At 46.3% G+C, this 27,186-nt stretch overlaps 1 protein-coding gene across 1 annotated transcript in view; it reads left to right on the top strand.

The window, feature by feature from the left end:
- LOC119185398 (glutamate receptor ionotropic, kainate 2-like) overlaps positions 1–27,186 on the top strand; it is a 135,142-nt gene that overhangs the window by 73,104 nt on the left and 34,852 nt on the right. Inside the window, exons 3-5 of the mRNA XM_075894627.1 lie at positions 4,326–4,586; positions 6,007–6,191; positions 14,727–14,780. Coding sequence (XP_075750742.1) covers positions 4,326–4,586; positions 6,007–6,191; positions 14,727–14,780 — 500 coding nt within the window. The remainder of the gene's footprint in view (positions 1–4,325; positions 4,587–6,006; positions 6,192–14,726; positions 14,781–27,186) is intronic.

The raw sequence follows: 27,186 nt of genomic DNA, 5'->3' as shown, positions 1-27,186 counted from the left end.
CGGCTCAAAACTTTGGCGGTATAATACACCATCGTGGAGCACGAACGAGCGATAGGACTGACTGGAAGATGGTGATTCGAGGTTCTCAATGATAGCACGCAAGGACGCATCATAGCGCTGCTCGTCACCGATGCATGTCACTTGCGAAAGGGAAAAGACACAAGGCTCGGTGTCGGTGTCATGCATAGTGCTCGACTCAGCGACCGGGTAGCGCGACAGGCAGTCTGCGTCCTGATGTAGGCGTCCGGACTTGTACGTCACCATAAATGTATACTCTTGGAGTCGCAGAGCCCAGCGCCCGAGCCGGCCAGTAGGATCCTTCAGTGACGTAAGCCAACATAGCGCATGATGGTCAGTTATCACAGTGAAATTAGTGCCATATAAATATGGGCGGAACTTTGAGACTGCCCAAACAAGAGCAAGACATTCACGCTCCGTCGTAATAGAATAGTTGCGCTCAGCAGCTGTGAGGAGGCGGCTAGCGTAGGCGACAACTCGGTCGTGTCCCCGTTGGCGCTGGGCTAACACGGCTCCGATTCCGTGACCACTAGCATCGGTTCGAACTTCCGTCGGAGCGAATGGGTCAAAGTGAGCCAATATGGGTGGAGTCGTCAGTAGCGTGATTAGGTGAGAAAAAGCAGCAGCTTGGTCGGTAACCCACGTAAATGTGACGTCTTTCTTTAGAAGCTCTGTGAGGGGTCGAGCGATGGTTGCGAAATCTTTCACAAACCTTCTAAAATAGGAGCAAAGTCCTACAAAACTCCGGACGTCTTTGGCTGACTGGGGTACAGGAAAACTGGTGACTGCACGAATTTTCTCGGGGTCCGGCTGCACACCAGAGGCGTCGACAAGGTGGCCCAACACTGTAATTTGCCGGCGTCCGAAGCGGCACTTAGACGAGTTCAATTGGAGGCCTGCAGTGCGGAATATGTCGAGAATAGCTGACAAACGCTGAAGGTGGGTCTCAAATGTTGGGGAATATACAGCGACATCGTCAAGATAACAAAGACATGTTGACCATTTGAACCCTTGTAGCAGAGAGTCCATCATGCGCTCAAACGTGGCTGGGGCGTTGCATAGCCCAAATGGCATAACCTTGAACTGATATAGGCCGTCTGGAGTTACAAATGCAGTCTTCTCTTGGTCTTTTTCGTCGACAGCAATCTGCCAGTAGCCGGAACGTAGGTCTATTGTGGAAAAGTATCGGGCGCCGTGGAGACAATCGAGAGCGTCATCGATGCGGGGTAAAGGGTAAACGTCCTTTTTCGTGATTCTATTCAGATGACGGTAATCCACGCAGAAGCGCCACGTGCCATCTTTCTTTTTAACGAGCACAACGGGGGACGCCCATGGGCTCGAAGAGGGTTCAATAATTCCTTTGGCTAACATGTTGGTGACTTCTTGTTGAATTATTTTACGCTCAGTGGCAGACACCCGGTATGGTCGCCGATGAATGGGATGAGAATCACCTGTGTTAATGCGGTGCTTGACGAGTGAAGTCTGGCCGAGTGGACGGTGGTCGACGTCGAATATGTCGCGGTATGAAGCCAGAAGGCGGCATAGCGCGGTTGACTTCTCAGGTTTGAGGTCCGGGGCGATCATGGAGCGTAAGGTCGCATCGAGGCACGTGACATCCTGTGAGTGATGTGGGTGCTCGGGACATACGTCTGCCGTAAAACAGGTGACGTGGTTGTCAATTAAGGGCCTTAGTGTGGCGACCGAAATTCCTTGGGGTAGCACTTGTTTTATGAAACCGAAATTGATAACAGGTAAATATGTTCGGTTAGAGGCCATGCTTACGACAGAGTGTGGGACAGTAATGTCACGCGCCAGGAGAACATCAGTAATCGGCGTCACGATATAATCACCGTCAAGCACGGGAGAGGGTGTTGCCAATTCGATGAATGTGAGAGCTTTAGGCGGTATCCGGAAGAAGTCAGTGGTGCACAAGCTGTTCGGGAGTTCAGGGTCAGAATCCGGGAGAAGAGGAAGTTCTAGGCAGAGAGTACCGGCGGCACAATCGATGAGGGCAGAATGCGTCGATAGGAAGTCCATGCCGAAGATTAGGTCGTGGGGGCAATTTTCAAGCACCGTAAATAAAACGGGAACATGGCGGCCGGCAATACTAACACGAGCGGTACACATTCCAGTGATGGCCACAGTTCCACCATCAGCGACACGGAGGGCTTTAGTTGCTGCAGGCGTGAGGACTTTTTTGAGCAGGCGACACAGATGAGCACTCATTATAGACACTTGAGCTCCGGTATCGACTAACGCCGTCAAAGAAATACCGTCCACATACACCTCAATCAAGTTCGTATCAGTGGGGAGCGTCAATGGAGGATTTGAATCATTCGCAAGCGATGCAGCACTACCTCCCGGAGCTGCATGATGTAGTTTTCCGTCCGAGAGGATCCACAGTTGACCGGCGACGGATAGCGGCGTGGTTGGGGCGATGGGGAACGGCGACGTTGAGGTGGCGGCGAACGAGCAGTGGAGCGGCTGTTGGGGATGTCGGAAGAAAGGTACACACGACTGGGCGAATACCGACGGGAGTCCTCGTATGGTCGATTAGAGGAAAATTGACTCCAGTTTGAGGGCGTCCAAGTGCTGCGGCAGTAGTGGGAGATATGGCCAACTCGGTGGCAGCGGAAGCAGATCGGCTTGTCGTCTGCAGTTCTCCATTCCGCCGGATTGCGGGATCGCGGAATAAAATGTGGTGCATTTGTTGTCATTGGTCTGGAGACGGGTCGGGACACAGAGCAGGCCACAGGAAAACCAAGCTTTGCAATTTCCTGCCTCACGACGGCTTGAATAACGGAGACCGGCGGAGGCGTTTCTGCGGCGCCATGATCGAGCGGATGTGGAGGAAATGGTGCCGGACTTGACGCCTCAAGCTCCCGTCGAGCTATTCGTGTCACGCTGTCCTGCATGGGTGGTGCGGCACCGAGATCGGTGCAAGTGGATGTAACAGCCGTGTTTGGTAGCCGCGTAAACTGAGGCAGAACACGGCGGCTTTTGGCCATTTCGAAGCGACGGCATTCCTTGATAGTCGTATCTACGGTCGTGACGTTATTGTAGACGAGCAAATTGAAGGCGTCGTCCGCGATGCCCTTAAGTATGTGGCCCACCTTGTCACTCTCTGTCATTTGCTCGTCGACTTTTCGGCACAACGCGAGGACATCCTGTATGCACGAGACATACGACTCTGTTGACGACTGCACACGAGTGGCGAGTTCTTATCGCGCTTCCATTTGGCGACCGGACGGGTCCCAAAGATGTCGCGTAGTCGCTCCTTGAAGGTATCCCAGCTGGTGAGCTCGGTCTCATGGTCGTCGAACCAGACCCGTGGGGTGCCGTCCAAGTAAAATATTACGTTGGCGAGCATCATGGTAGGGTCCCATCGGTGTGTGTGGCTAACACGCTCGTACATACGGAGCCAGTAGTCGACGTCGAGCCCAGGTTGTGCGGAGAATGTACCTGGATCACGGGGGGTGGGCATCGTCAGGTATGTAGTCGCTGGAGCTACAGATGGAGACGCTGACAGGCTGTTGTCATTGGTAGCCATGGCCGGAGACTGAATGGTGCGGCCACTGCGAAGCTTCGTGGTGAAGACGGGGAACGTTCCACCTCCACCAAATATGTTACGGAAAAGAAGAGACGCCGTAACGACGAGGCTGGGGATTAGATATATTCCAAACCAGCGGTAATGGCGTGCCCGGTTCACCAGCGATCGAGCAGAGACAACCCTTCGTCTTCCTCGTCAGGCACACACGCGCGTCGCCCCCTAGAATATCAGTATACATGCATGTAGCAATATTAAGGGCAGTAATGAGTGTCGAATGCATGCTAGGTGTGTACGCACAATTCAACGTGTACATGCAGCACTCCCCAATTACGTGCGGCTCGACAAGCTTTCTCTTCGTCATGCTGGATCGTTAGCGGGACGAGCGGAAATTTTCGGAATTCGTTTTTTGTGGACGCTGAGTTTGCTTCGTGCCATACTGTGTGTAATCTATAATTATTACCTCTAATAGTTACCTGTAACACAGCGTCATGCCAGAGTGCACACAAATCCTAAATTGTGCAAAAATTAAGTTCGCAGAAAGAACTGAAGGAATTTCCAAATTCAACCTTTTGTCACCTAATGTCCCGGATATTTTTTTAAAAAGCAGAAGATCGTACTTCGTTAGAGAAAGTTCATTCTTACTTTTTCCCTAATTTTCTTTTCTTGTATAGAACTGCCGGATTTGTCCACTTTCTCTGCTACAATTATCGTTTATAGTATAACGTAGATTACGTAAACGTTTCATTTTTCGGAACAGTGTGCGGCCTTCTGGAGCAGGGCGTCTTGGCAGTGCTTGGTTCCCAGGAAGCGGAGACTGCGCTACTAGTGCGGCATGCGTGCGCCAGGCACCAGGTGCCACACGTGTACTTGTACAGACAAGGACAGGAGCGTGCCTTGCCAATGGATACGCTGTCGTTGACCGTGACACCGCCTACTGAGGAGCTTGGTCGTGCTCTGTGTGACCTCGTTAAGGCTCAAGGCTGGAAACATTTCACTGTCATCTACGAGAAACCAGATGGTAAGCATAACGTTCCTGTTAACTCAAGTGTCCCTGCCTAAAGTGCGGTTACTTGAAGTGTTACTTCAAGTATTGTCAAACATGCTTGTTTTTCCAGCAATGCATTTTATTGAGAGCAGTGCAAAACTCAGATATTCTTGATCTTACAGCGCTCTATCTGGTAAAAAGTGGTATGTATCTGCCACGCTGGTGAAGTGGTTAGGGTGCTCAGTTGTTGACCGTGGGATCAAGTGCGGCTTTCAGTATAGGTGAAATGCTAAATACCTGTGTGCTGTCCAATGTCAGTGCACGCTAAAGGACACCTTCTGGACGAAACTTCCGGTGTCTCTCAAGATATCGTGGCGCTGGCACATTACACCGTAGGTAATATTATAAAAAATTGCGTGTTAAGGCAGTTTTGCATACGAACAAATGGTTATGCCTACATATCAGAACACTAACCCGGTATTTACACGTCTTCTCTCCATACTGATTCACGCAGAGGCATTGCAGTTCTTACTGTCCTTAATCTTTTATCAATAGAAAAGGAGGCGTATATACATTCAATATCTGCACTTTCTTGTCCGTATGTACTCAGCACATATCATGAAGAGACAGAGTGGCAGCACTTGGTTCGGAAGGGCCACTTGGGTTGCTATTGGGACGAAAAATAATGGCAGCAATAATATTATCATCTCCTTGACGACCATCCGTCTAAGCATTACACCATAAAAAATAAAGAAGCTAAATCTGGCATATTTAAATTAGTCTTTCTTGAAAGTCTCAAATGAACACCAATGGAGTAGCTGACTTCCAATGAACATCCACTGAAAAGTCCTTCGTAAAATGCCCACCTGGCTGTAATACTCTTGATCAAGTGAATACACTGATCTAAGAAGTTCTGTAGTAGTGTTAAGCTGTGTACATATACGCTAAAATCGTCTATTTTGAGCATGGTATTTTTCGAAACGTGCTGCTTGAAGATCCCAATTGCAATGCCTAAACAACAGGTAGAAGTATTGTTATGGCGGTGAAATGCCTTGTCGTAAAAGAAAATTCTATTTCAAATCAAAAGCTACGTCATGCTGATCAAGTTTTAGAAGGGGCGGTTTTAGCATCATTTCCAGTGCATTCAAACGTCCAGACTAAGAATTTTCGAAAAATATCGCAAGTGAATTGTGTGCGGAACATTCCGCGGACTAGTTTCGACTGTAGAATTCGACCTTGACCAAGGGAACAAAAAACCTCTATTATTTTAGCTGGGGATATTCACTTCACTCGCGCGAAAGCACAATCAATTCCCCGTTTTTTTTTTGCGTAAGAAGGCGGAACACAACAGTAGGCCGAAGGTACAACTTCTCCTCTTCAATGCCAAATTATGTATTGATAATCATCTCTGCGCGCATTACATTGCAATGCATCCACCTTCCTTTACTTGCAGCGCTGGTTCGACTTCGTGGGCTACTGCAGCTGCACAGGCCTGGTGGCCAGCCTTCAATAGTTTCACTGCGGCCACTTGACGAACAGGCGGACCCTCGGCGTGTTCTGCGAGAGGTGGCCAAGGCAGGAGAAAATAATATCGTTTTCGATCTTACCACCCACAGACTTGCGGATGTGTTGAGGCATGTGCGTATTGCAGTAATCTTCTGACAAATACAGCCTTTGCGCATTCCCTTGTTGAGTAGCATAAATGGTATACTGATCATCACACCTATGCGAAGACCCACGCTGGCTTAAGTTGCATGCAGTCAGCCAGCCAATTCTGCAACGTCGGTCAGCGCACTTTTTTCGCTCTGTTTCCGAACCCAAAAGTCTAACTTTACCGCTTTCATAGAACTGAAAATAATTTTTGGAAGTTATGCAGGCCTATGTGGTCTGAAAATAGAAGTTTATTCCAGTTATCTTTAAGGTACCTCTAGAAATGTACATACACCACCAATATATTTCTGTTTGATATGCAGTTAAGTATGCACTAAACGTTCGTGCGCTGAGGCATTATGATGAGGATGTAGATGTGGTGACGAACTCAGTCAATGCACCGCTGTGGTGGTCTAGTGGCTAAGGTACTCGGCTGCTCATCCACAGGTCGCGGGATCGAATCACGGCTGCGGCGGCTGCATTTTCTATGGAGGCGGAAATGTTGTAGGCCCGTGTGCTCAGATTTGGGTGCACGTTAAAGAACCCCAGGTGGTCGAAATTTCCGGAGCCTTCCACTACGGCGTCTCTCATAATCATATGGTGGTTTTGGGACGTTAAACCCTACAAATCAATCGAACTCAGTCAAGGTGAAGAAACACAGAGAGGGTTCGGGAGCCACACGGTTTCTTTGTGTGAACAAGAAAGTCGTTGTAATGAGGTTTCTTTTAAATAAATAGAGCGTTGAGAGCACGCATCGTGGGGGACAGCAACGCTCTTAATAAAAATGACGAGGCTGTTTTCTGTTCGCCTGACTGTATGAAAATAACACACAAAAATAAACACACAACAAGGATGTTATACAGGAACACAATAGAATGCAACACGGCGAAAACCTTGAAAAGCAACGCACAAGCTGGGTCCTACCATAAGAGCGTGTCGCCGGTGGATGCATGAAGTTTATGTGGGGCTTGTTTACATAGAGAAAGTGTAACGCGGGATTGTTGGGACCGCAGAGATTCAGCGATGAGCAGGGCTACGCTCAAATGTAGGCATGGCGGATAACGTAGGTGCCGAAGACAGGGCTGACGAAGCCAGGCAGCCTTCTACTCGGACGTGCGGACCAGCGTCCACAGCTAAGCCCTCTGGCTTACGTTCAATGGTGAACCTGTTGGCTGCCGTAGCTTCCCGTAGGCTCCGTGGACCGTCGAAGCTTGAGGTCAAGCGAAGAAGGCTTTCCAACTCTTCAACTCGGAAAGGCTCTCGGGGCAGATCACCACGACCGTGATGCTGGCGAACCGCCTTCCCCTTGCTTCGACCCGCATGACCACCACCTTGCCAACTGCATGGCACTCCACCCTCTTCGCCTGGCCTCGTGTCTGCACGCCGCTCTTCTTGTTCTTTCACGCATGCCAAGCTAACCACGATGGCACATTTTTTTTCATGCGCCAGTCTCCTCATTGTTTGTCCATCCCCACGGCACACACAGTGGAGGACTGAGGAGCTTTCGCACGCATATCCCATCACACTTGGTATGGGTCCCAAGTCATCTCTGTGTTTTAGGGACCCAGTATTAATCCAGAAACGTCCCCGCGTTTTTTCACCTTGACTTAGTCAGAGACCGCATCTAAGTTATCATTTTATTCCACCACAAGCATTTTGTATAGAGGGTGAGCTAACGATACAAAAAAAGTTTCGGTATGATGTCTGTGCGCCTATTACCTACTCTAAATTGAAAAAATTCGACAGCTAATATAAAGCTTTCGAAAATTAGTAGCCTCATTTTCCTCTCTGCAGTAAAGCTTTGTATTTAAAAACGCTGCCACGAAAATCGACCTCCACAGTCAATGAGAAAGTTAGAGTCGTATGAGACTCCAACACTGCGCCGCTTATATTTGTGGACACAAAATAATTGACAACCCGTAAGGGACAGCATCACTAGAGAAGACATTCTGACTAGGGCGACTTCTTTCGCCTCTCACACGCTAATCCAAAGACACGAAATGGGATAGCCAATAGCCAGATACATTAGACATCTGGCAAAGATACGAAATGCAATGAAATTGGCGAGATGCGAAGACATCCCTATCGCAAAAGCTAGTGGCACTGACCCAGCGCCATACCTGTTTACTGGACCAGTGTAGCGCTAACGCTGGGATACTGCCCCGCCGCGGCGGTCTAGTGGCTAAGGTACTCGGCTGCTGACCCGCAGGGCGCGGGTTCGAATCCCGGCTGCGGCAGCTGCATTTTCGGTGGAGGCGGAAATGTTGTAGGCCCGTGTGCTCAGATTTGGGCTCACGTTAAAGAACCCCAGGTGGTCTAAATTTCCGGAGCCCTCCACTACGGCGTCACTCATAATCATATAGTGGTTTTGGGATGTTAAACCCCCGCATATCAATCATCACTGGGATACTGTCACGCCGCACGGGGCACGCTGGCGCTGCACACTGGGACACCCATTATCGGCCGAAACCTAGCTTTTAAAATGTTTTTTCGAAGTTTTGGTCATGCGCACATTGTAATTGAGGCTGAAACACGCGTGCAGCAAAAAAAAGCAAAAACAAAAAAAATGAAAAAAGTGGGGAGCCAGAATTAAACTGACTACCTCAACACATCACACGTACATCCTGAGTGTGACCGCTACCAACTTCACCACTCCTGAAAGACGAGAATGAAAGAACTTTTCTTCATGTATCATTGTTTCAGGTGACGAATATTTTGATTTTGTCGCTTACATACGCAGTGTGTCCTCTCCTCATGCCAGCGCCACACTAACAGCAAAAAATGAGTTAGCTCATTTTTTGCTGGTTGCTTTGAATCACATTAATCGGGCATGTTTTGCCGCAAAGTTTGTGAGCGTATAGCTGCAAATGTTTTACGGCAATCTAGTGTCTGATTGATTGATATGTAGGGTTTAACGTCCCAAAATCACCATATGATTATGAGAGACGCCGTAGGGGAGGGCTCCGGGAATTTAGACCACCTGGGATTCTTTACCGTGCACCCAACACTGAGCCTACGGGCCTACAACATTTCCGCCTCCATCGGAAATGCAGCCGCCGCAGCCGGGACGCGAGCCCGCAACCTGCGGTTCTGCAGCCGAGTACCGTAGCCACTAGACCACCACGGTGGGCGAAATCTAGTGTCTCGCTGTGTGGTTGTTCACACCTATGTAGAAAACAGCGTCCATCTAAACTGCTCAGTGAACACTGTAGATTTTTGTCCCTTGATAGTTTGGGAGTATTTTCTCTCCTCCTCGTTTACTTTCCGCGTACGAAAACCGCTACAGTTTACTCTAGCCGAAACGACCATTAGGCTTAGGGCCGTACTTTGTGTGCCATGGTCGCTGTGAAGATTATGGGTATTTAGTTATAAAGAGTTTATTAACCGTTAAAATGTAGTTTACATCATAACTGGCCCATGAGTGGTTATATTTTAACCTTCGACTACGCAAATCAGAGGCTAAACACACCGAGATCGGGCGTTGCAGCGGATAATTGCTGCCAGAAACGTGCGGCTTTCTGCGGTACGAGCCGGAACGACTGACTGCTAGAATAGGTTAGTCTTGATTGTCATACTGATACTAGTGTCATGCTGTGTTGCGAATTATCAGTTCTGTCGATTCCGTTTATGAAATGCACTAAAGAAGCTCAATCAAACTTCAAGCAAAGCGCACCCGTGCCAGGAAGGCATCCGTGGGTTGGCTGGAGCCTTTTTTCCCTAAATTCTAGCAAGCCCCCCCCCCCCCGACTTTCCTTCCCAAGAGCAAGCATAGTCAAAACACGACGCATAGATTCTGTGCCTCCCTGCCCCCCTGCAGGAACACCATTGTCGTTGGTGCCCCTCTTCCCAGCTAAATTCTGGCGGTGCCCCTGGCGCGTGCCCTTGACATTTGATTGCTTCAGCGTACTCGCACATACATCGATTGTCTAACTAAAACTAAAGCTATATATGTGTAGCACGTAGATGAGAATACCATCTTGTTTGGTAAATTTTACACTTGACTTCTCGCCATTAAATATGATGTCTTACAGAAAGTGCATCGATCCCGCCTAGCTTCTTCCAATGTGCCTCTAATGTTCTCAGTGTGCGGTAGAGACTGTACAGTGTGACCAGTGCCTCCCAGTGCGCTTTAAGACACTGCCTAGGTTCAGCGCATTTCAGCGCACTGGGCAGCATTGGCCATGCTGTACAATGTGTCCCACTGCCTCCCAGCGCACTGTAGTACACTGGGACACAGCGTACAGCGTTTCCAGTGACACCCAGCGCGCTGAAACGCACTGGCAGACACTGAAAACGCTTTTTTTATATAGGGATAGGCAATGGACAACGGTACAATACGAAGTAGGCATTAGACAATGCATGCAATGGCTCTGTCGGGGAGCACTGTTTTCTTCATAAATATTTATTCAGGGATATAGCGATGGAGGTGGTTGTTATAGCACCCAATCCCCTTAGTCGCTGCCTGTATAGATATATTTATAGGGGAGATAATGTTTTGTCACTCTGGACTGCAGATGTCAGAGATGGTGCAAAAGGACGACGAACTTTTTGGAAATACGTCTGTAGCTCATTTAGTAGTTTAACATGTGGCATACTGATCTTCCAACTACAAGCTCCGAGTGTTATTTTCAGCAAACGCGGAACACTTGAACACTTAGTCTTAATTTGCGCAGGGTAATTTTACTATGGTTTCCCTCATAAAGCGAACCGCTGTTTTATGCCTGAACCCCGGCAAATCAATACATAGTGCCTTTTCAAAGACGAGTCTGAATATTCCAATATATTATTCAATGCCTTCGTAATTACTTTTTTATTGTGGCAGGCATCTCAGCTTGACTAGATACAAATATAACGGAAATAATTAGGCGGTAGTCTAAGAAAACAGCAAAGGAAGGTTAGGTAGTAGTTAAGCTTCATAATTAGTCCTCACAAGTAGTTGAGTTGAATGGGAGTATCAAAATCGTCCTTGTAAATAGTCCATTGTCGCCATGGGATTTCCGAAAACCAGATGTTGGTGCTAATTTCGCCAGGGAAACCCAATCATCAAAATAAAATAGTGCCATTGCCACACTTTCGCTTTATGGGTTTATGGGCTGTGCTTGCAACGCATAGTTAACAAATGCGGAACTAACACTATTACCTTCGTTGTCGTGAGAAGTGACATCATTCTTGTCGTCTGGTAGTGGTGCTCTTTTGCGTTCTGGTTTAAGCCTGGTCCCTTAATTAAACCAAATTTTGTTACTTCGCGAAAATACCTCTTTGAAGGGGGTGGGGGGAATTATAGGGGTTCCCTAGGACTATAAAAGATTGGTTTCATCCCTCTAGAAGCCCTTTTTGTGAAAGCTCAAAGCAGCCAGTTGCTGTTTGGAGGAAGCATTGACACAGCCCCACATGACTTCACCAGATGTCGGGAATGTGTGATAAATTTAATGAGTGTCATATATCACACCTCCAATTTTATTAAACTTAGCGCCGCAACAGAAAAAGCAATTATGAAGGCGCTGGATAAACATTCTATTCTGCTTATTTTTCATGATTTTTAGGTACAATTCTTGAAACACGCTCTATCTTTATGTATAGTAACAAAAATGCTTGCTGCAGACAGAGAGTTTGCTGACTGCAGGCAGAGAGTTTGGTGTAAGAGAAAATAACAAAAAATGCTGGCTGATTTAGAGCAATCGTCAATATAACGAACATGAGCCGCCACAGCAAGGTTACTGACATAATAAGGCGAACTCACTTAATATGTCACACTTGCGTCCTCCTACACACTAAACGAAAATGACCTGAAATAACCTCAAAAACTGGGTAAACCATTTGTCCTCTAGCGCAGTACCTCTCCTGGCTTTGTTTTACCACCTACTATAGAGGTAAAAAATTTACTCGTGGGCTAACTGATTTTTTGAACGTAGGGAGAGTAGTAATTATTTACCCCTGTGAGGTTTTGAGCGAATATAGAGAGAGTAAATTTTTACTGCCTTCACAAGGTTTTTGAGGTGATTTCTGGGAGTTATTTCTGGTGGTAAAAAATAAAAATTGACGGGTGCATTCGCTCAGAGCTGACTAACTTATTAAATAGCAGAATCGAATGAATTCATTAAACGGCAGAATTGGTGACACATAGATTTACATACAGGCAAACAGCACACACAACAAATGCAGAATAATACACCACTTGAACAGACTGCACGCGTTGCTCAACTACACTTTGACAATACGGTATATATAGGCACGACTTTTTGACCGTCTCTGTAGGACCGGTAGGAGAGCTCTTTTTTGCATTTATTAACAACAACGATTGAAGCTGCAAGCGTAAACTTAAGGTGGGCTGCAGGGAACTAAATGCCACACCGACCTTTTATTATAAATCTACCCAATCTCACCTTTTTGAGTATCCAATAATTACTTGGCATACCGAGCTCATGTCACCACGCGTGTTAGCACTGCTGATCCACAAGTCCATAAAATATACCTTAGTACGCACAAACCATGGTAGCTCAATGATTTTCATTGAGCGAGGGTGCACAAACACAGTAGCAGCACGTATTCATCACAACGGGCGTAGAGGAGCGGTGCACGCATGCACACAAGCTTCTTATCGATGGCGTACTAGGCCTTTTCGAGGAGCACGGCTATCCGATGAAACACAGCTGGCGATCACAGGACACATATCCTGTGCGAGTTTCGTCGTCATTTCAGACACAAATGAACACGTGACCGCTATCTTACGGGGACGGGGCGGTGTACGCATACTTCCAACGAAAGACCACCGTCCGGGTTTTCTTCGTGCTCACCGGCAGCCGCTTGCTGGTTTCGTCTGCCTCGTATCGGCTTCGCGCTACATGTTTGAGAACAGTTGGTGCATGAGGTGGGCAATTCGGGCAGCACATTACTCACGCAGACATCACCTACTGTGGAACAAAATATAAGCGCTGCTTCTTTCACCGGCCCCGCCGACACACTCCCTCTGGTCACTGGCGGCCGCGGCTCGGTGCTGACGACAGAGTGAAGCATTTTCCTTATTGCTTCTCCAGTAGGCAAGCATGGACGATGACACCAGACTGATTTTGTTACCACTGGCAGATATTCGCGATTCGGCTCGGAAGCGAGATATCTGCGACGTGCAGGTTCGGAGGCGCTCGGAAGCGCACTGTCGTTTGACGATGTAGGAAACACGTGAGATCCATCAGCCCAACCAGACACACAGATACCGAGCTTCTTTCACCGTCTGTCTCCAAGGCACCACCGCCGAGCAAAAGCCAACAAATTGCGAAAATATGCAGGACAACTTTCCGCAGCAGGTTTTCTTTCTTTTTTTTCTCTTCTTTTGAGATCCCCCTGTCTTTTTTTCTTTTTCGTTCACAGAATGCTGTTCTCGCTTGTTGTGCTTATGCTGCCCTCAGTTCCAGTGAAAGTGCGCTGACTCGAGGTCTGTCCTGAGGCACGTCGATGCCAAAAAAAAAAAACCTCTGTGGTCCTCGCGTACCTTTAGGATTCACTGAGAGCGTCACGATGGGGGTATGGGGCAAAAGCCACCGAAGCAGCTGCACCTTGCAGTCACGTGGTAATAAAGTCTGAAACGCAGGTTAAAAATCACGTAATAGAAAACTCCCTACGTGGTAAAACTGGATTTTGACATCATTTTACTACTTGCCTGAGAGGTGGTGGTAAAACAATGTCATGTACCATCTCTTACTCCTACACGAGGTAGTAATTTTAAACGCAAGAGAGTTTTCAGAGGTCATGAGCCGCAAAAACCCCAAACTCGGATAGTTTTTGCTTACAGTGTACGATTCATCCCCCTTTTCGTGCCCTGGAATGGGGTCAGCTGTGGCCTCTCCTTTCACATTCTATTATTATTCACGTGACTGCACAGCGGTGGGGGGTGATCAATTGTCCATCTAACTTCCATAATCACAAGGCAGCTGTCGTGACGTTGACGCAGCTGAGCAGAAAGAATCCGTGGGACGTTAGAGCAAATACAAAAAAAAATCATTAACAAACAGTCGATCGTTTACTTGAAACTAATCTTTGTAAATATTTCCTTAAAGAAATTGAAGGGCACCTTGTACATTCCGAAGTGCTTTTGGCGAAAGCATGTGCCCAGTACACTGGGGGTGTCATGCACAAAAAAAAAAACTACCAGATAGTCAGTCGAATAGCCGCACGCTTTTTCTGAACACACTCGGGAATTAATAGTTGTCCATGAATATTAGGTCTCTCTTCCTTGGAAACATGTATAGCAGTGCATTTTGAAATGTTTTCATTAAAACATCGACTCTGTGGTAGCGTATGTCAAGAATCAATACGCCGATAATTATAGCACATGACAATTGATAAGCCGTCAGATGACTTGAGAATGACCAATCTTGAAAACTGTTAGAAAACTGGGATACAGCTATAGGTTCCTATTATGAATATTTTGTTTTCCAAAGGCCCCTGAAAAATTTTGAGGACACACAAACAAGCCTCGCGAGTCCTCTCTCTCTGTCTCAAGCGAAATTCCCTTTTATCACTTTTCAGGCCCAGAAAGTTGGAATAATCAATGAGTACCACAACTTCATCACCACTACACTGGTAAGCGTGATCCTTTCTATTTATAGTGATGATGCTTAACGATGATGTACGAAAATTCGGTGCATATGAAACGCTTAGTGCCACAATCACGAACATGACTACGTAATGCAAAGGTTTCTCGAAGTTTTCGTAGTACTAAAACTGTAGCAGCGTAGCCGACATCACTTAGGTAAGATATATGTGCCGAAAAGTATAAGAGATTTTAAGCCGCCTTAGGATTCTTAAGGAAAGATTTGTTAATTTTAATACCAGTGTCAGTCTCTCTTTTAGCTACACAAGTATTGTAGGCGTAAAATATATTTTAGGGGTGATTCAGAAAGGGAAGTTTAATATACACTTAACTTGCACGTACACAAACGAAACATCTAAAACAAGTAAAGACAGTCTATAGATCTTACAAATGAGCACCAAAATCTAATTGATCACTGGTATCGAAGCTCCTTAAAGCGGGCATGATTGAGGCATCATCATCAAAGCTGGTGTTTTTGGCTGCCGCATTAAAGAAGTGTCCTAAGTGTACATTTATTGTGTGTGTTGACCAGCCGTTACAATTGGCAGCAGTGGTGGAATTCGGCAGTATGGAACGCGCGAAGGATGAGTTGGGCACGATGCCCTAGAAGATATTTTGGCAAGTTGCATTCAGAAGTAGAAAGGGATGGTAGAAAAGATGTATCGCCCCCAAAGAACCTCATATCTACGCCCCCTTGTAACGTCTAGTCTTCACGCCGGAGCGACACGTGTGCAAGGTGCCTTTGAGCGACGCGCTGTGCCATCTGAAGATGCTGGGCTTGCTTCAATGGCTTGCCTGAGCTGATAAAGAGCGCTAGTCTTCTCTCGAGAGCTTTTTCTTGGGTAGATGCGCTACAGACATTCGAGCCTAACGTCAGAGGAAACAAAAAACAACAAATAAACGTAAAAACGAGAGTCAAGAAAGAGTATAAAGCAGAAATTGAAAATATTGAGTGTTTTTGATGCAGATGAGGAAGACTTCATATAAAAAAATTAAAAAAAAACGCCTCGTCCAATCAAGTTTCAAGAATGGCATGTACTGAAACAATAACCTTGAAGGAAACTACAAAAGTGGGTCATTTTCTAGACGGGCTCAGCAAGTTCTTTCTCTTCGGAAACCTTTCAAATGGTCAGCCAACCCAATCGATCTTCGAAGACCAAATAAGCGTGGATGTACAATGACGGTTCTGCCCTATGCAATACCTTCAGCAGACTTGAACGTCGCTATAGTGGCCAATGACAGCAATCATTGACGGCTTCAGAAGACGCCTAAATGTAGTTGCAGGTTCCAACAGCACTACGCAAACGGGGCGTCACTCCTGAAGTCTCCGTTATTTGTTTCAGAATGCCGTGTCATTGAACGTAACTGATTATGCTCACCGATGAGGCGTCAGTTTTTGCAGCTGTTGGAACGTTCATGCATGTGATGAAGCATGAAACAAACCTGGGTTTCCTAATATTTGAATATATTATTTATCTGGGTGTTGCCTCGGTACATCGTGCGCGAAGGGGTGCTTAAACGTTTTAGTAGACAGATGTAGTTGTGCGCCCTGAGCACCCGTAAGGTCGGAGCCTGCGAGCTATTTGCAATGTCAGGCTGCGTCTGTACGGCTGGTGAACCTGGTACACAAGCGAAACATTTAAAACAAGTGAAGACAGTGTACACATCTTACAAATGAGCACCAAAATCTAATTGTGTATCGAAGCTCCTTTAAGGGGCATTCGTTCGTCCCTCGAAGTAGTCGTAGTCGTAGTGGGAAACCAGTCTTACGTTTTGACCTGCAAGGTGGTGCTAGTGGGAGATTTCTACTGTGCGTTGTTTAACAATAAAAAATTCGCAGCGTGCGCGTTAACTAAAAGCTGCATTCTCCTGTTTCTCATTCCTCATTAGCAGCCATTCGCATGTACATTGAGCCGTATCTGACAAGAAAGGCTCCCTACGTTATACTCACTGGGCGTAACCTCCTTGGTTTTAGAAAGATTTAGCAAGCGTTGAGCCGCAGTGCCATGAATACATATACCATGAGCTCGAGGTGCTTAAGCGTGGGAAGTATACACGTAGCGCAAGCCATAAGAGAGTGTGCATGTGGCACCTCTTGTTTAGTCCTTGGAATGTCCTTGGACGCATGGATGGATGGAAGCAAGAACGAATGGACGGATGGATGTTTCGCCCCACTCTCCATCATTGACTCCGTGGATATACTGCCATTTTTTTTCACGAGGCACTCAATGCGGCCACCATTCGTTGATAGAATAGACAGGTTTAGTTTACCGCGAGCAATGCCTAAGGAACACAAGCGCGCTGCGCGTTGGATACCTAACGGCTAAGGCTGTCGCACACAGCATTACTTTACCGTATGGAACAACCGAAACATGGAGTATGCTTCGGCGTAAACAGCCTTGAATTTGAGTGCTGCTCTGCGTCATCTATAGGCGAATAAATGAACGCCAGTAGCCGATGGAAGCGACCTTTTTTTCGCAGAAGTCATGCCGTCGACGCTCGCAGCCGCAGAGATCTCGCGAGACAGCTTCCGGTTAGGTAGGCCGCGGCCGTAGCTGGCGCAACGTCGGCGCCAACATATGGCGTGCGCATCTCTTGTGCGCTCAAACGCACGCATCTCTCCTAGGTTCAGCGCATGCGCAGTATTGCTGTCTCTCGCCCATTGCGTGCGGAAGGCTGTCTCGCACACTAAAATAAAACTCTCTAATATCATGAAACAGCTGACCCGCAGGTCGCGGGATCGAATCCCGGTTGTGGCGGCTGCATTTCCGATGGAGGCGGAAATGTTGTAGGCCCGTGTGCTCAGAGTTGGGTGCACTTTAAAGAACCCCAGGTGGTCAAAATTTCTGGAGTTCTCTCCTTCGGCGTCTCTCATATTCATATTGTGGTTTTGGGACGTTAAACCCCACATATCAATCAATCAATATTATGAAACAATGAAATGGAATCAAAAAACTTTATTCTGTCGCAAAACAATAGTCTTTCATAATCGGCCTCGCGGTTATACTCATATTGGAGATCGGTTTCGATATGTTGTTGAGTTCTGGCACATATTTTTGTTGCAAAATGGTTCTCATACAAGGTATTTGACATGATTTCTTTCAAATGGTAGCGTGCCATATACTTGCGACCAGCTGAGGCCAAGCCTGCAGCTTTAGAATTGAAGAAATTGCTTGCTCTCGGCCACCAAATAGTGCAAAAGCTTGCGTGGTGTGATGCCGGGTTTGACTCCACGCATCTCCCACGCAATATTACATTTGTTCACACCGCTCGTATCTCCAAATGAGGACGCTATAGTGTATTTGACGGCACTAGAAGCTGAAGAACAGTATGGCTTTCAAAGACAATAATTCGGCTCTGGGAAGCTGAAGTATAGCGTGGGCTTGAAGTTCATGAGAGCGATGAGACGCAGTTTTTCCACATGACTTGTGCGATCCGCTTCAGGAGCGCGCAATGGCACTGTCGGTGTTAATTTAAAGCAACATGGCTGAGCTCGTGACGTGTGCCCGAATTATTGAATGAGTTCGGTGAAATAGCCGAATGTTGTCTTTTAGGCATGTGGCTTCAACATGATATATAGACACTGCATACCATTCTTGTTTTATTACAAAGTTTACCTGTGTGAACTGCGACATCCCAAAAATGCCAGCGGTCTCTACTGAAAATTCCTATACATATAGGACCCGTATCATACGATGTTATTGAATACAGGTGGTACAGAGATTACGGCCCATATGGGGAATACAGGGCTTATGGGCCATTGGGGCATATGGGTGATACAGGGCTTATGGGTCATATGGGGCATATGGGGGATACAAGGCTTATGGGCCGTACGGGGCATAAGGGGTATACGGGCCATACACGAGTTATAGGGTTTGTGGGTAATATCGGTGATAGGGGTCCAAAGAATTCCACGGTTCCTTCTGAAAATCATGATGTAGTGCAAAAAAAGAGAAAACGTTCACACAAAACCACACACCACATAATTTTAAGCAAGCATAAACTAGCCTAAGAACAAGTCCTTCTGCAGAACATCCCTGGTTCCTTTGGGCAAGTAGTAAGGGTCATAAGTAATGTTTTCCTAAGCATGGTAATAAGGCATTGCCAGTTTGTAAAGTGTAAAAAATACGAATATGCCACAATGGGCAATTTAATGGTGCTTCGAAAGTCCAGTAGACTAAATGAATGGAACAAAGTGTTGTATGTAATGTAGAGTCGAGACATTTGAGAAAAACAACAAGACAAACATTTTTGCATCCTCGAATTTATTTATATGATTAAACACTTTGCAATGAAGTGTTTCTATATTTCTCAGCCTGCTAGGTGCATGCATATCCGCTGGCCGATTCACAAATTTTGCAAAACCATCTGCACAGTATTGGGCAAATACATGCAGCACTTACTAAATACTTTACTTATTTGTTTACCTGTAAGTTGAAACATAAAGCAAAATGTCATAAAGAGTACTGACACAAAATTCAGTGGCTCATATAGCCTTCGACATCGATTCCCTAGAACATGCGTATACCTACAAATTGGATGAACAATTAGAGCTGAGACGGTCAATTATATGAATATTGAAGTTTGCGTGCCTGATCCAGTGCTATATGCCGTATCTCGCATCTTTGAATTACTGAGAGTGACCTGAAGCTGAGTCCCAACTTCCAGGTGCCACCATTGTTGCCGAGCTCAGAGTTGGCACAGCTACATTATTGACATCATAGTAGTTGTTGCCTTTTGGCCACACGTGCTAGCAGGCTACTATTCAGTGACTGCTGTGTCCATGCCTGATGTAAACATGTGGAGCGTGAGGATGCCTCAAGAAAATCTTTGCACCCAAACGACAACAATCAAGTTAACGACAACGACATTGCGCTGCATATGCAGCAGCAAAAGAATGTGAGCACACGATGCAGCCAGCACCGAAGTGCATCAGTGTTCTGTGTGTAAGGAGGAAGAAGAACAATACGCCATGTTGGGCCATCTTTTAAGCCAGAAGCGCCGAGCGCGAGCTGTTTGCCTCAGCGCCTTGATTACTGTGTCGGTTGTCACCACCCGCTTTCACTACTGATAGACCTGCTGTGCTAGTGCTACTTACGCCAGGAAGCCCCATTTTATGTGTTCCATTTTGCTCGCTAGCTGGAATTTGTTGCATCCGGTGGCTCGTGTTCTCAGAGCTGTGCCAAGATAAAACTAGTCTGTAATAAACAAACAGAAATTGTCCATCTGTCCCATGCTGCAGCAAGCAATCCGCCACATTGTGACTAATAGGCTGTCAACAATGCTAATATTGCAAAACGAAAATTTGCGTCAGTACCTCTTCAAGCAACAATCACTAGCCACAACCTTCAAATTTCTCACTGTTAGAGCCCTGTTCAGGGGCACCTGTTTGTCCTCTTGATGCACAAATATTCCAACACGGGGCTACTATAAGGCTCTTGTTCTGAAGCTGAAGGACACTCCACAGGAGCTTTGTGGCCTCCTTGCATCACGACCACAGCCAAGCCCTCTGCTCCTTCTTCTGCCTCTCAGATGAACCTGCATTGGAAAATTGTCTCTGTGATCCTTTCTTCTTGTGTGTGGGAGTTAACATCGTTACACTCACTCTCAAATTATTGCTATAACACTTAAGACTTACTAGCATAACTACTTCAAAGAGTAAAGTTTCAATAGTGAAAATTGATTCAAGAGGTTTCACAATTTTGAATTCAAACGGGTAATATAGAAGGTCTCACAGAAGAATATGCGTGGAGCTCTAGGCACGTGCCTGAGTTCTGATCTGTGGCCTTAGCACAGCATTCAGAACGGCACATGTCTTTTCTACCGAGAACAAAATATTGTGTAAAAATGTGAAGTAAATAATAAGTAGGGGTACACTAATATTTATATTTGTGAATATCTTTCGAATAATGTTCGCTATTCGATTTATATTGTATTACAAATTTTGCTATTTGAACTATTTTAACTTACCGAAGACAAAAAATACGGTCAATTTCTGACCAAAGGGGCCCTCCAAATTTTTAATATGTTTCACCTCATCACACTCTTATTGCGTGAAAGCTGCCTTTCTGGCTATGCCACGGTCGCAAATGTGCTGACTCTAGAAAAGGCTGACTCTAACAAGGAGATGATAGATGTGGCAGAGGCAAGGGCTTGTTTATAGTTGTTTTTGACCTGAAACTTTATGAACTCTTACGCTGCTTAAAATCGTGTATATAAACACATTCGTGCATATATAAATTCAATTGTGCATTGCCTTATTCTTTATAAGGCAACTACGAAACGTTACCTTACAAGCACTTCATCAATTTTGCCAAAAAGAAGACTGTCATCTCATAAGAATGAACTTTAGAAGCCTCTCCAACATTTTCTAGAATTTAACATGAAGTATTTGAAAAGAATTCTAGAAGTATTCGAGAAACTTTAGAAAAATATTCAATTTGCACTCGCACTTCAATATTCAAATTCACTTTGGCACCCATACTATAGCAATAAGTTTCAACATAGGTGGGAAAACCAGAAATAGCTGAGCATTTGATCGCACAATCGTGCCACAGAGAATTATTCTTTTTCTTCAAGCACTTTGATGATGTTGAAGCAGGCAAAACCATATAAAGCATAGCCAATTAAGGGCACACTTGCGCCAGAGAGACCCCCATACCCTGAGTAAAGCATGCGACCTGAGACAACAGACGCCTAAGTTAAAAATAATTACAGCGCCCGTACCAAGGGTTGTCAGTGTGTACCACACAATTACATGCGCTCTCGAATGGAGCTGAATAGCTATTCGAAACCAAACCTCAGGCTTCCAATCTACCTGCTTCAAGTGGCGGGTGAAGAATGCCTTATGAGGATGGTAGTGATAAATACTTTGACAGAGCTCCACGATGCACACATGTTCAATCAATACGTGAGACTTTCAAAGACTACGTTGGGTTGGTGCCTAAAACCTCGACAACTTATCCAACCAAGCGAGGACGGAAGAGCGCGTAAGCATCCAAGAATTCTGGAGATACGCCCTCCACATGCACCCTCTTTCAGCCAAGTTGGCACGTCATGACTAAAGTTGCAAGCACCAAGCGCGGGCAGAGACACTGGACCACCGTTATGGGTTCAAACACGGCATCTTTTAAACGTAAACATTTTGACAGCAATCTGTCTGGCTGGGTAGAAAAGTTTAGAAAATTGAAATTGCTCCAGCCACAGTTCAAAAAGAGCCCGACGTTTCGGGACCGAGTCGGTCCCGAAACGTCGGGCTCTTTTTGAACTGTGGCTGGAGCAATTTCAATTTTCTAAACGGCATCTTTTACATGGATGCCTTAGGCCCTCACCATGGAGGGTGGTTCACAGCTGCAATTGGTCACCGAAATGTCACGGTGAATGGCATCACATTCGGCGCCCAGAATAGAACATAACACATGCGGGGGAAGTTACCATCAAGCTAGATACCGCAAACCAGATTCCACGCGTCATAATTAACGACTCGAAAAGGGCCTACAGAAATACCTGAACTCCAGGTAAGGCTACGTGCCTTAACTGGCGTATCGCATGTTATACAAAACCGCAAAAGGTCGGGACTCCCATCGAAGTCCATTTGAGCTCAAGTTCTATATGAGATCTTCAAGCTCCATATGAGCTCGAGCCCATCTCATCCTCGTAGGACCAGATGAGCTCGAGGTTGTACATATGAACTTTGAAGGCAATTAAACGGCAAACGCCGTTAACTACGCTCCAAACAACGAGTTCAGAACCTTCTAAAATGGATCCCAACCTTTGTCCTTCCTTAACATTTCGAAAAATACTGTATTTATGATTCGGTTGCGTAATCTATTCGTAACCTTGTAAGGCCATTAAAAAGGTAGAGGAACACTTACTGCTCCGCCTTTACACCAAAACACTGCTGTACATGGTAGTTTTATAATACTTTAGTCTTGCATATACAGAAAATTGCCCACATTTTGTGGAGAGGTCCTTGGCCATCTTTTTCATGATGCTGGCACGCCAGTCAACCCCTCGCCTCAGCACAAAACTGAACCCCACCCGGGAGGTTTGGGAAGCGGCCCCACTCAAGTGGCCCGACCTGATAAGCCAGGAGGCCTTGGTCAACCAAGCCCGATTCGCGTTGGTCGTAAGTTGACATCTGTAATGAGAAGCTCACCTATAGTGGTTCTGAGAGTTTGCCCGGACAGGACTGTCTAACAACTACTTGTAGCGAGAGAGGAAGACGGGATGGCGGCCAACGTAGTCGTGTTGTTCTCTTCCCACTTTATTAACCAAGGCGATTTGCCGAAGCGGAGTGGCGGCAGCCGCATCGTCCAAACCGCCAGGCCAGAAGCTCGTTCTAATCCTCGCGAAGCTCGAGCTAGCGTCAGCTGCGCGAGAGGCGCGGTGCAGTGATCAATAAATGATGATGGTGATGATGACACTACAGGGCTACCCCCTAGCGCTTTGCGCGATTTGAAGGCAAATGAAAAAAAAAGAGAGTGACAAATGCTATGTACATGAACGACAATCCATAAAGTGTTCATTTGGGAAGTCCAGGTTGTCAACGTTGATGGGTAAGCAGCGGATCTCCGGTGGGCGACTCTGTGAGAAGCGCAAGGGACGAAGAAGGAGGCGCCGGGTCGCTGTGGTCATAAACACGTGCGTCTCACGATGACTTGGCGGGATCACTCGAGAGCACAGCCGGTTCTCGGAGCATGTGCGGCTGACAAAGGTACCCACAGGTGGAGCCGCGGGAGGGCGCCGAAAAGGTCGAGCTTGTGATGGTGGCGAGATGGTGCTATGCAGTGAAGTGAAACTAGGACAACCGAGTACTGAAATGTAAAGGACGCGGCGGCGTCTCCAACAGCGCACATGGTGCCGACATGGCTGTTGACAAAGAGCGGTGGGCTGGCAGGTCTGGCGCGGACGTAGCCGTCGATGGAACACCGACCTGAGCGTTGCAGTGTGGCTGACATGCTGGCGCAGGTGCCTAAATTGACGGGCGTGGAAACGCCGTGGTAGAAATAGTGCTAGGAAGTCACTGCAGGTAGGTAGGTCCACTGTGACCGGTCTGCCGATGTACGCGAAAAGGCGTTTGTCGCCTGGGTCGTGAAGAGGGTCAGGTCTGAATTCAAGGTACTTTGTTGCTTTGTGGCGTCGCCCTTCCAAGGCTCCGGAGGTTGGTCATGAGATCCGGAAGGCATGGGCTGGAGGACGCCTCCGCGGCTACATGACGCAGCTCAACCGGGAGGGCGTCGAGCAGGACCGCGTGCATCATCGGCTGCGCCTTGATGCCTTTGACCATGAGATTGGCATCGAGCCGCATAAACTGTGCTGAGGGGTAGAACGGGTGAAACGGCGGTACTAGAGGGCACATTTGCGGAAGTATGGCAGCGGGCCGCTCGGCGAAGCGCGTGTTCTCTGGGTCACCAATGTAGCGAGAGAGGAAGACGGGACGGCGGCCATTGTGGTCATGTCTTTCTCTAGCCACTTTATTATCCAAGGCGATTCACCGAAGCGGAGCGGCGGCCGCTGCAGCGTCCAAACCACCAGGCCAGAAGCTCGTTCTAATCTTCGCGCAGCTTGAGCTAGCATCAGCTGCACGAGAGGTGCGGCGCAGACATCAAGAAATGATGATAGTGATGATGGCACTACATGCTAACTGTATATACAAGTAATATCTTCTTTTTTGTGTGAAATGAGATCTGTCGGCAAAAGAATAATTGTCAAACTATACAAGCTAATGCGTCGTTCCATCAAGCAAACGGTAGCGGTAAAAAAAAAAAAAGATCGTTTTTCTCAAGTTTGTGTTTGGATTGAGTCAATTTCTTACAGGATTGCTCTTACAACACCGGTCAGTTATGCAACTTACCTAGTTCTAGAAACGTTGGCGCCAAGAGCGAGTGCTGGCTCCAGCCCACCCTTCATCGGGCGCTTCCAGTGCTAACGTGTCACGCCGACGGACAGGAGACATTGCTCGACCTAGGGAGCTTCGCCCCTGAAACCGGCATGACACACACACGAGTGTGAGGTGTCTGGTGACGTGACACTATCTGGAGTTGAGTTGTGTGTCATTTGAAGCATAAATGCAGTGGAGTTGCTGGTCAAAGTGCCATGTCTGTACGCAAATGTATTTTAAAGTAACGTTCTTTGCCACCGTACGGGGATTCCCTTCGCAGAAACATTGAAAGGGGTGTATAACAAGCATGTGAACATTTGAAATATTCCTCCTGTTCTGATGGGGCAAAAGAAATTGTGTATTTTTTTATTCGCCGGTGTCTGCAGCTTTTTTTTACAATTCAAGTTACAGACCTGATTTCTGATGACCGATGATTTCTGTAACATCTTGCATCCCCGCATCCAATAATGTCGCCAATTTGCACAAGCATATAAGCATTACTGCAGTGAATTGTTTAGGAGTTTTCTACGCATCTGCGCATCGTCTATATTGCTACTGGTTGCAGAAGCTTTCTGTTAACTTCTTTTAACAAGAGTCGAAATAAAGCGGCAGCTAAAGGGAGCTTGCACCGTGTCACATTTCAGTGTTAAAGAGCACCACAACCATGAAGGAGTTATTTTGCGCAGTTGTTTCATCTCTTGTGCTGTAACATAAAGGTACGAAAATACTCGATTTCTCTCAATCAAGCGCTAACCTAAATGGAAACTTGTAGCCATGGGCACGTCAAATGTGCATATCAATCGTTTGCTTTGTCCTGTGATGGTCGGGATAATTCTTGTGTACGTCGGAGTACTTAGGCCGGAACTGGGAAAAGAAAGATAGGGGACGCTGTGGTATCCGTACCATGCATGTGGTGTAGCTATGTCCTTTTTTAAATGACGCATAAGGTCAGTTACATTTCCAGCTGAATGCCATCAGATGTAAAAAAAAATAACGAAAAGGCGGGAATGCCAAGGCTATTTACCCCCCCCCCCCTTTGTTTTTTCAAGGCACTACACATTTTGAATATACGAAGCTCTGGTTGGTAGTCGGGAGGTGTCTCGTCATAATATGTCGCCCATACTCCAAACACTTTTATGTTGTCACTAGCACGTATTAATCCTAACACGCACCTGCACCTGCAGTTCGTCACAAAATTTGCACTACCTAGACGCACTTCACAGCTTTTTAGGCGCGGAACTTTTTCAGCTAAAGGTGGATCTCTGATGCGTGAACCAAAATATTGTCGTTCTAAAACCTCTCTTTGTCCTTTCATTTATCATCTTCTTCTTTTGTTTCACTCCCTGAACAGATGCACCAATTTGCCCTGTGCGGGATACAATAACCTGATAAGAATGAAAGAAAGAAAAGCCAACATAAAAAACTGGCGGATCCTTAAGCTTCGGCTTTAAGAGTTGAACGCGATAGTGGTATTGTATCCCTTGTTCGAACTTCACTTAGTGCATACTTTTTATTGTAGGATGTTACTCGAGAAGTTGGAATTTTCGGTTATTACAATGCAACCGATAAAGCTGAAATTGTCTTGATTCAGTGAAGCGTTCGCATGTGACTGCATTCTATGTAATGCGTAGCTTGCTTTAAACCGCGAACATTTATGAGCTTGCAATATTCCCGAGCCTGCTCTGCACCCATTACGTGGTAATAAGGGAGTACGCGCAATAACGCGTGTGCCTTTTATAATGTATAGCCGGTTTTCACCCACAAAGTCTTTATCACATGCTCTGACGCCCACTGGCAATGAACCCCTCTATCACGCAACATTACGGCAACGTTACATATTATATTGCGAAGCCTCGGTATACAGGATGCGTGGTTCGTGAAGCAAGGTTTTTTTCTATGTTTATACTAGCAAGCACGTGACTGCTAGAACTCCTGCTTCCAACACAAATCGTCTGGATTCGATCCTCTGTCAAATACAACTGTCAACGTTTATTTCATTTGCATCTTTCTTTATTTTGCTGCCATGGACAAGAGGATGGTTTTTCGCTCACAGCCAATGACGTCGATGCCGACACCAACGCTGACACGAACATCAGAATTTCCGCAAAATCTCTTTAACGCTATCGCGTTAAAGTTCTTTGAGGTGGGACATGGACCGATGTTTCCGTGACCCGAAGGCGATCATTATAAGAGCTTTGCTATCCAAACGCGCTTGCAAAGCCTTGAATAGCATGATATAGTAAAAGAATGTGAAAGGGAAAACAGCGTGAGAAGAAGATGCAAGGATAAAAGTGATGGAGTAGAGAAATGAAGAGATTAAATCTAAGTATATAAAGAAAAAAAAGAGGGACAAAGACAAAAAAAGGCATAAAGACACTAAAGAGACAGACTCAAATAACGGCAATGAAGAAATGGAAACAGTGAAAAAGGATGGAAGGGAAAAAAATTCAAGACCGTAGCAAGTAGAAAAAAAAACAGAGAAAAATAAACAGGAATAAACGTGGCAAAAAGAA

Source organism: Rhipicephalus microplus, chromosome 5 (assembly GCF_043290135.1).
Source record: "Rhipicephalus microplus isolate Deutch F79 chromosome 5, USDA_Rmic, whole genome shotgun sequence".
Classification (NCBI taxonomy): domain Eukaryota; kingdom Metazoa; phylum Arthropoda; class Arachnida; order Ixodida; family Ixodidae; genus Rhipicephalus; species Rhipicephalus microplus.
The sequence above is the reverse complement of the archived record's forward strand: the minus strand, read 5'-3'. Positions and strand labels throughout refer to the sequence as shown.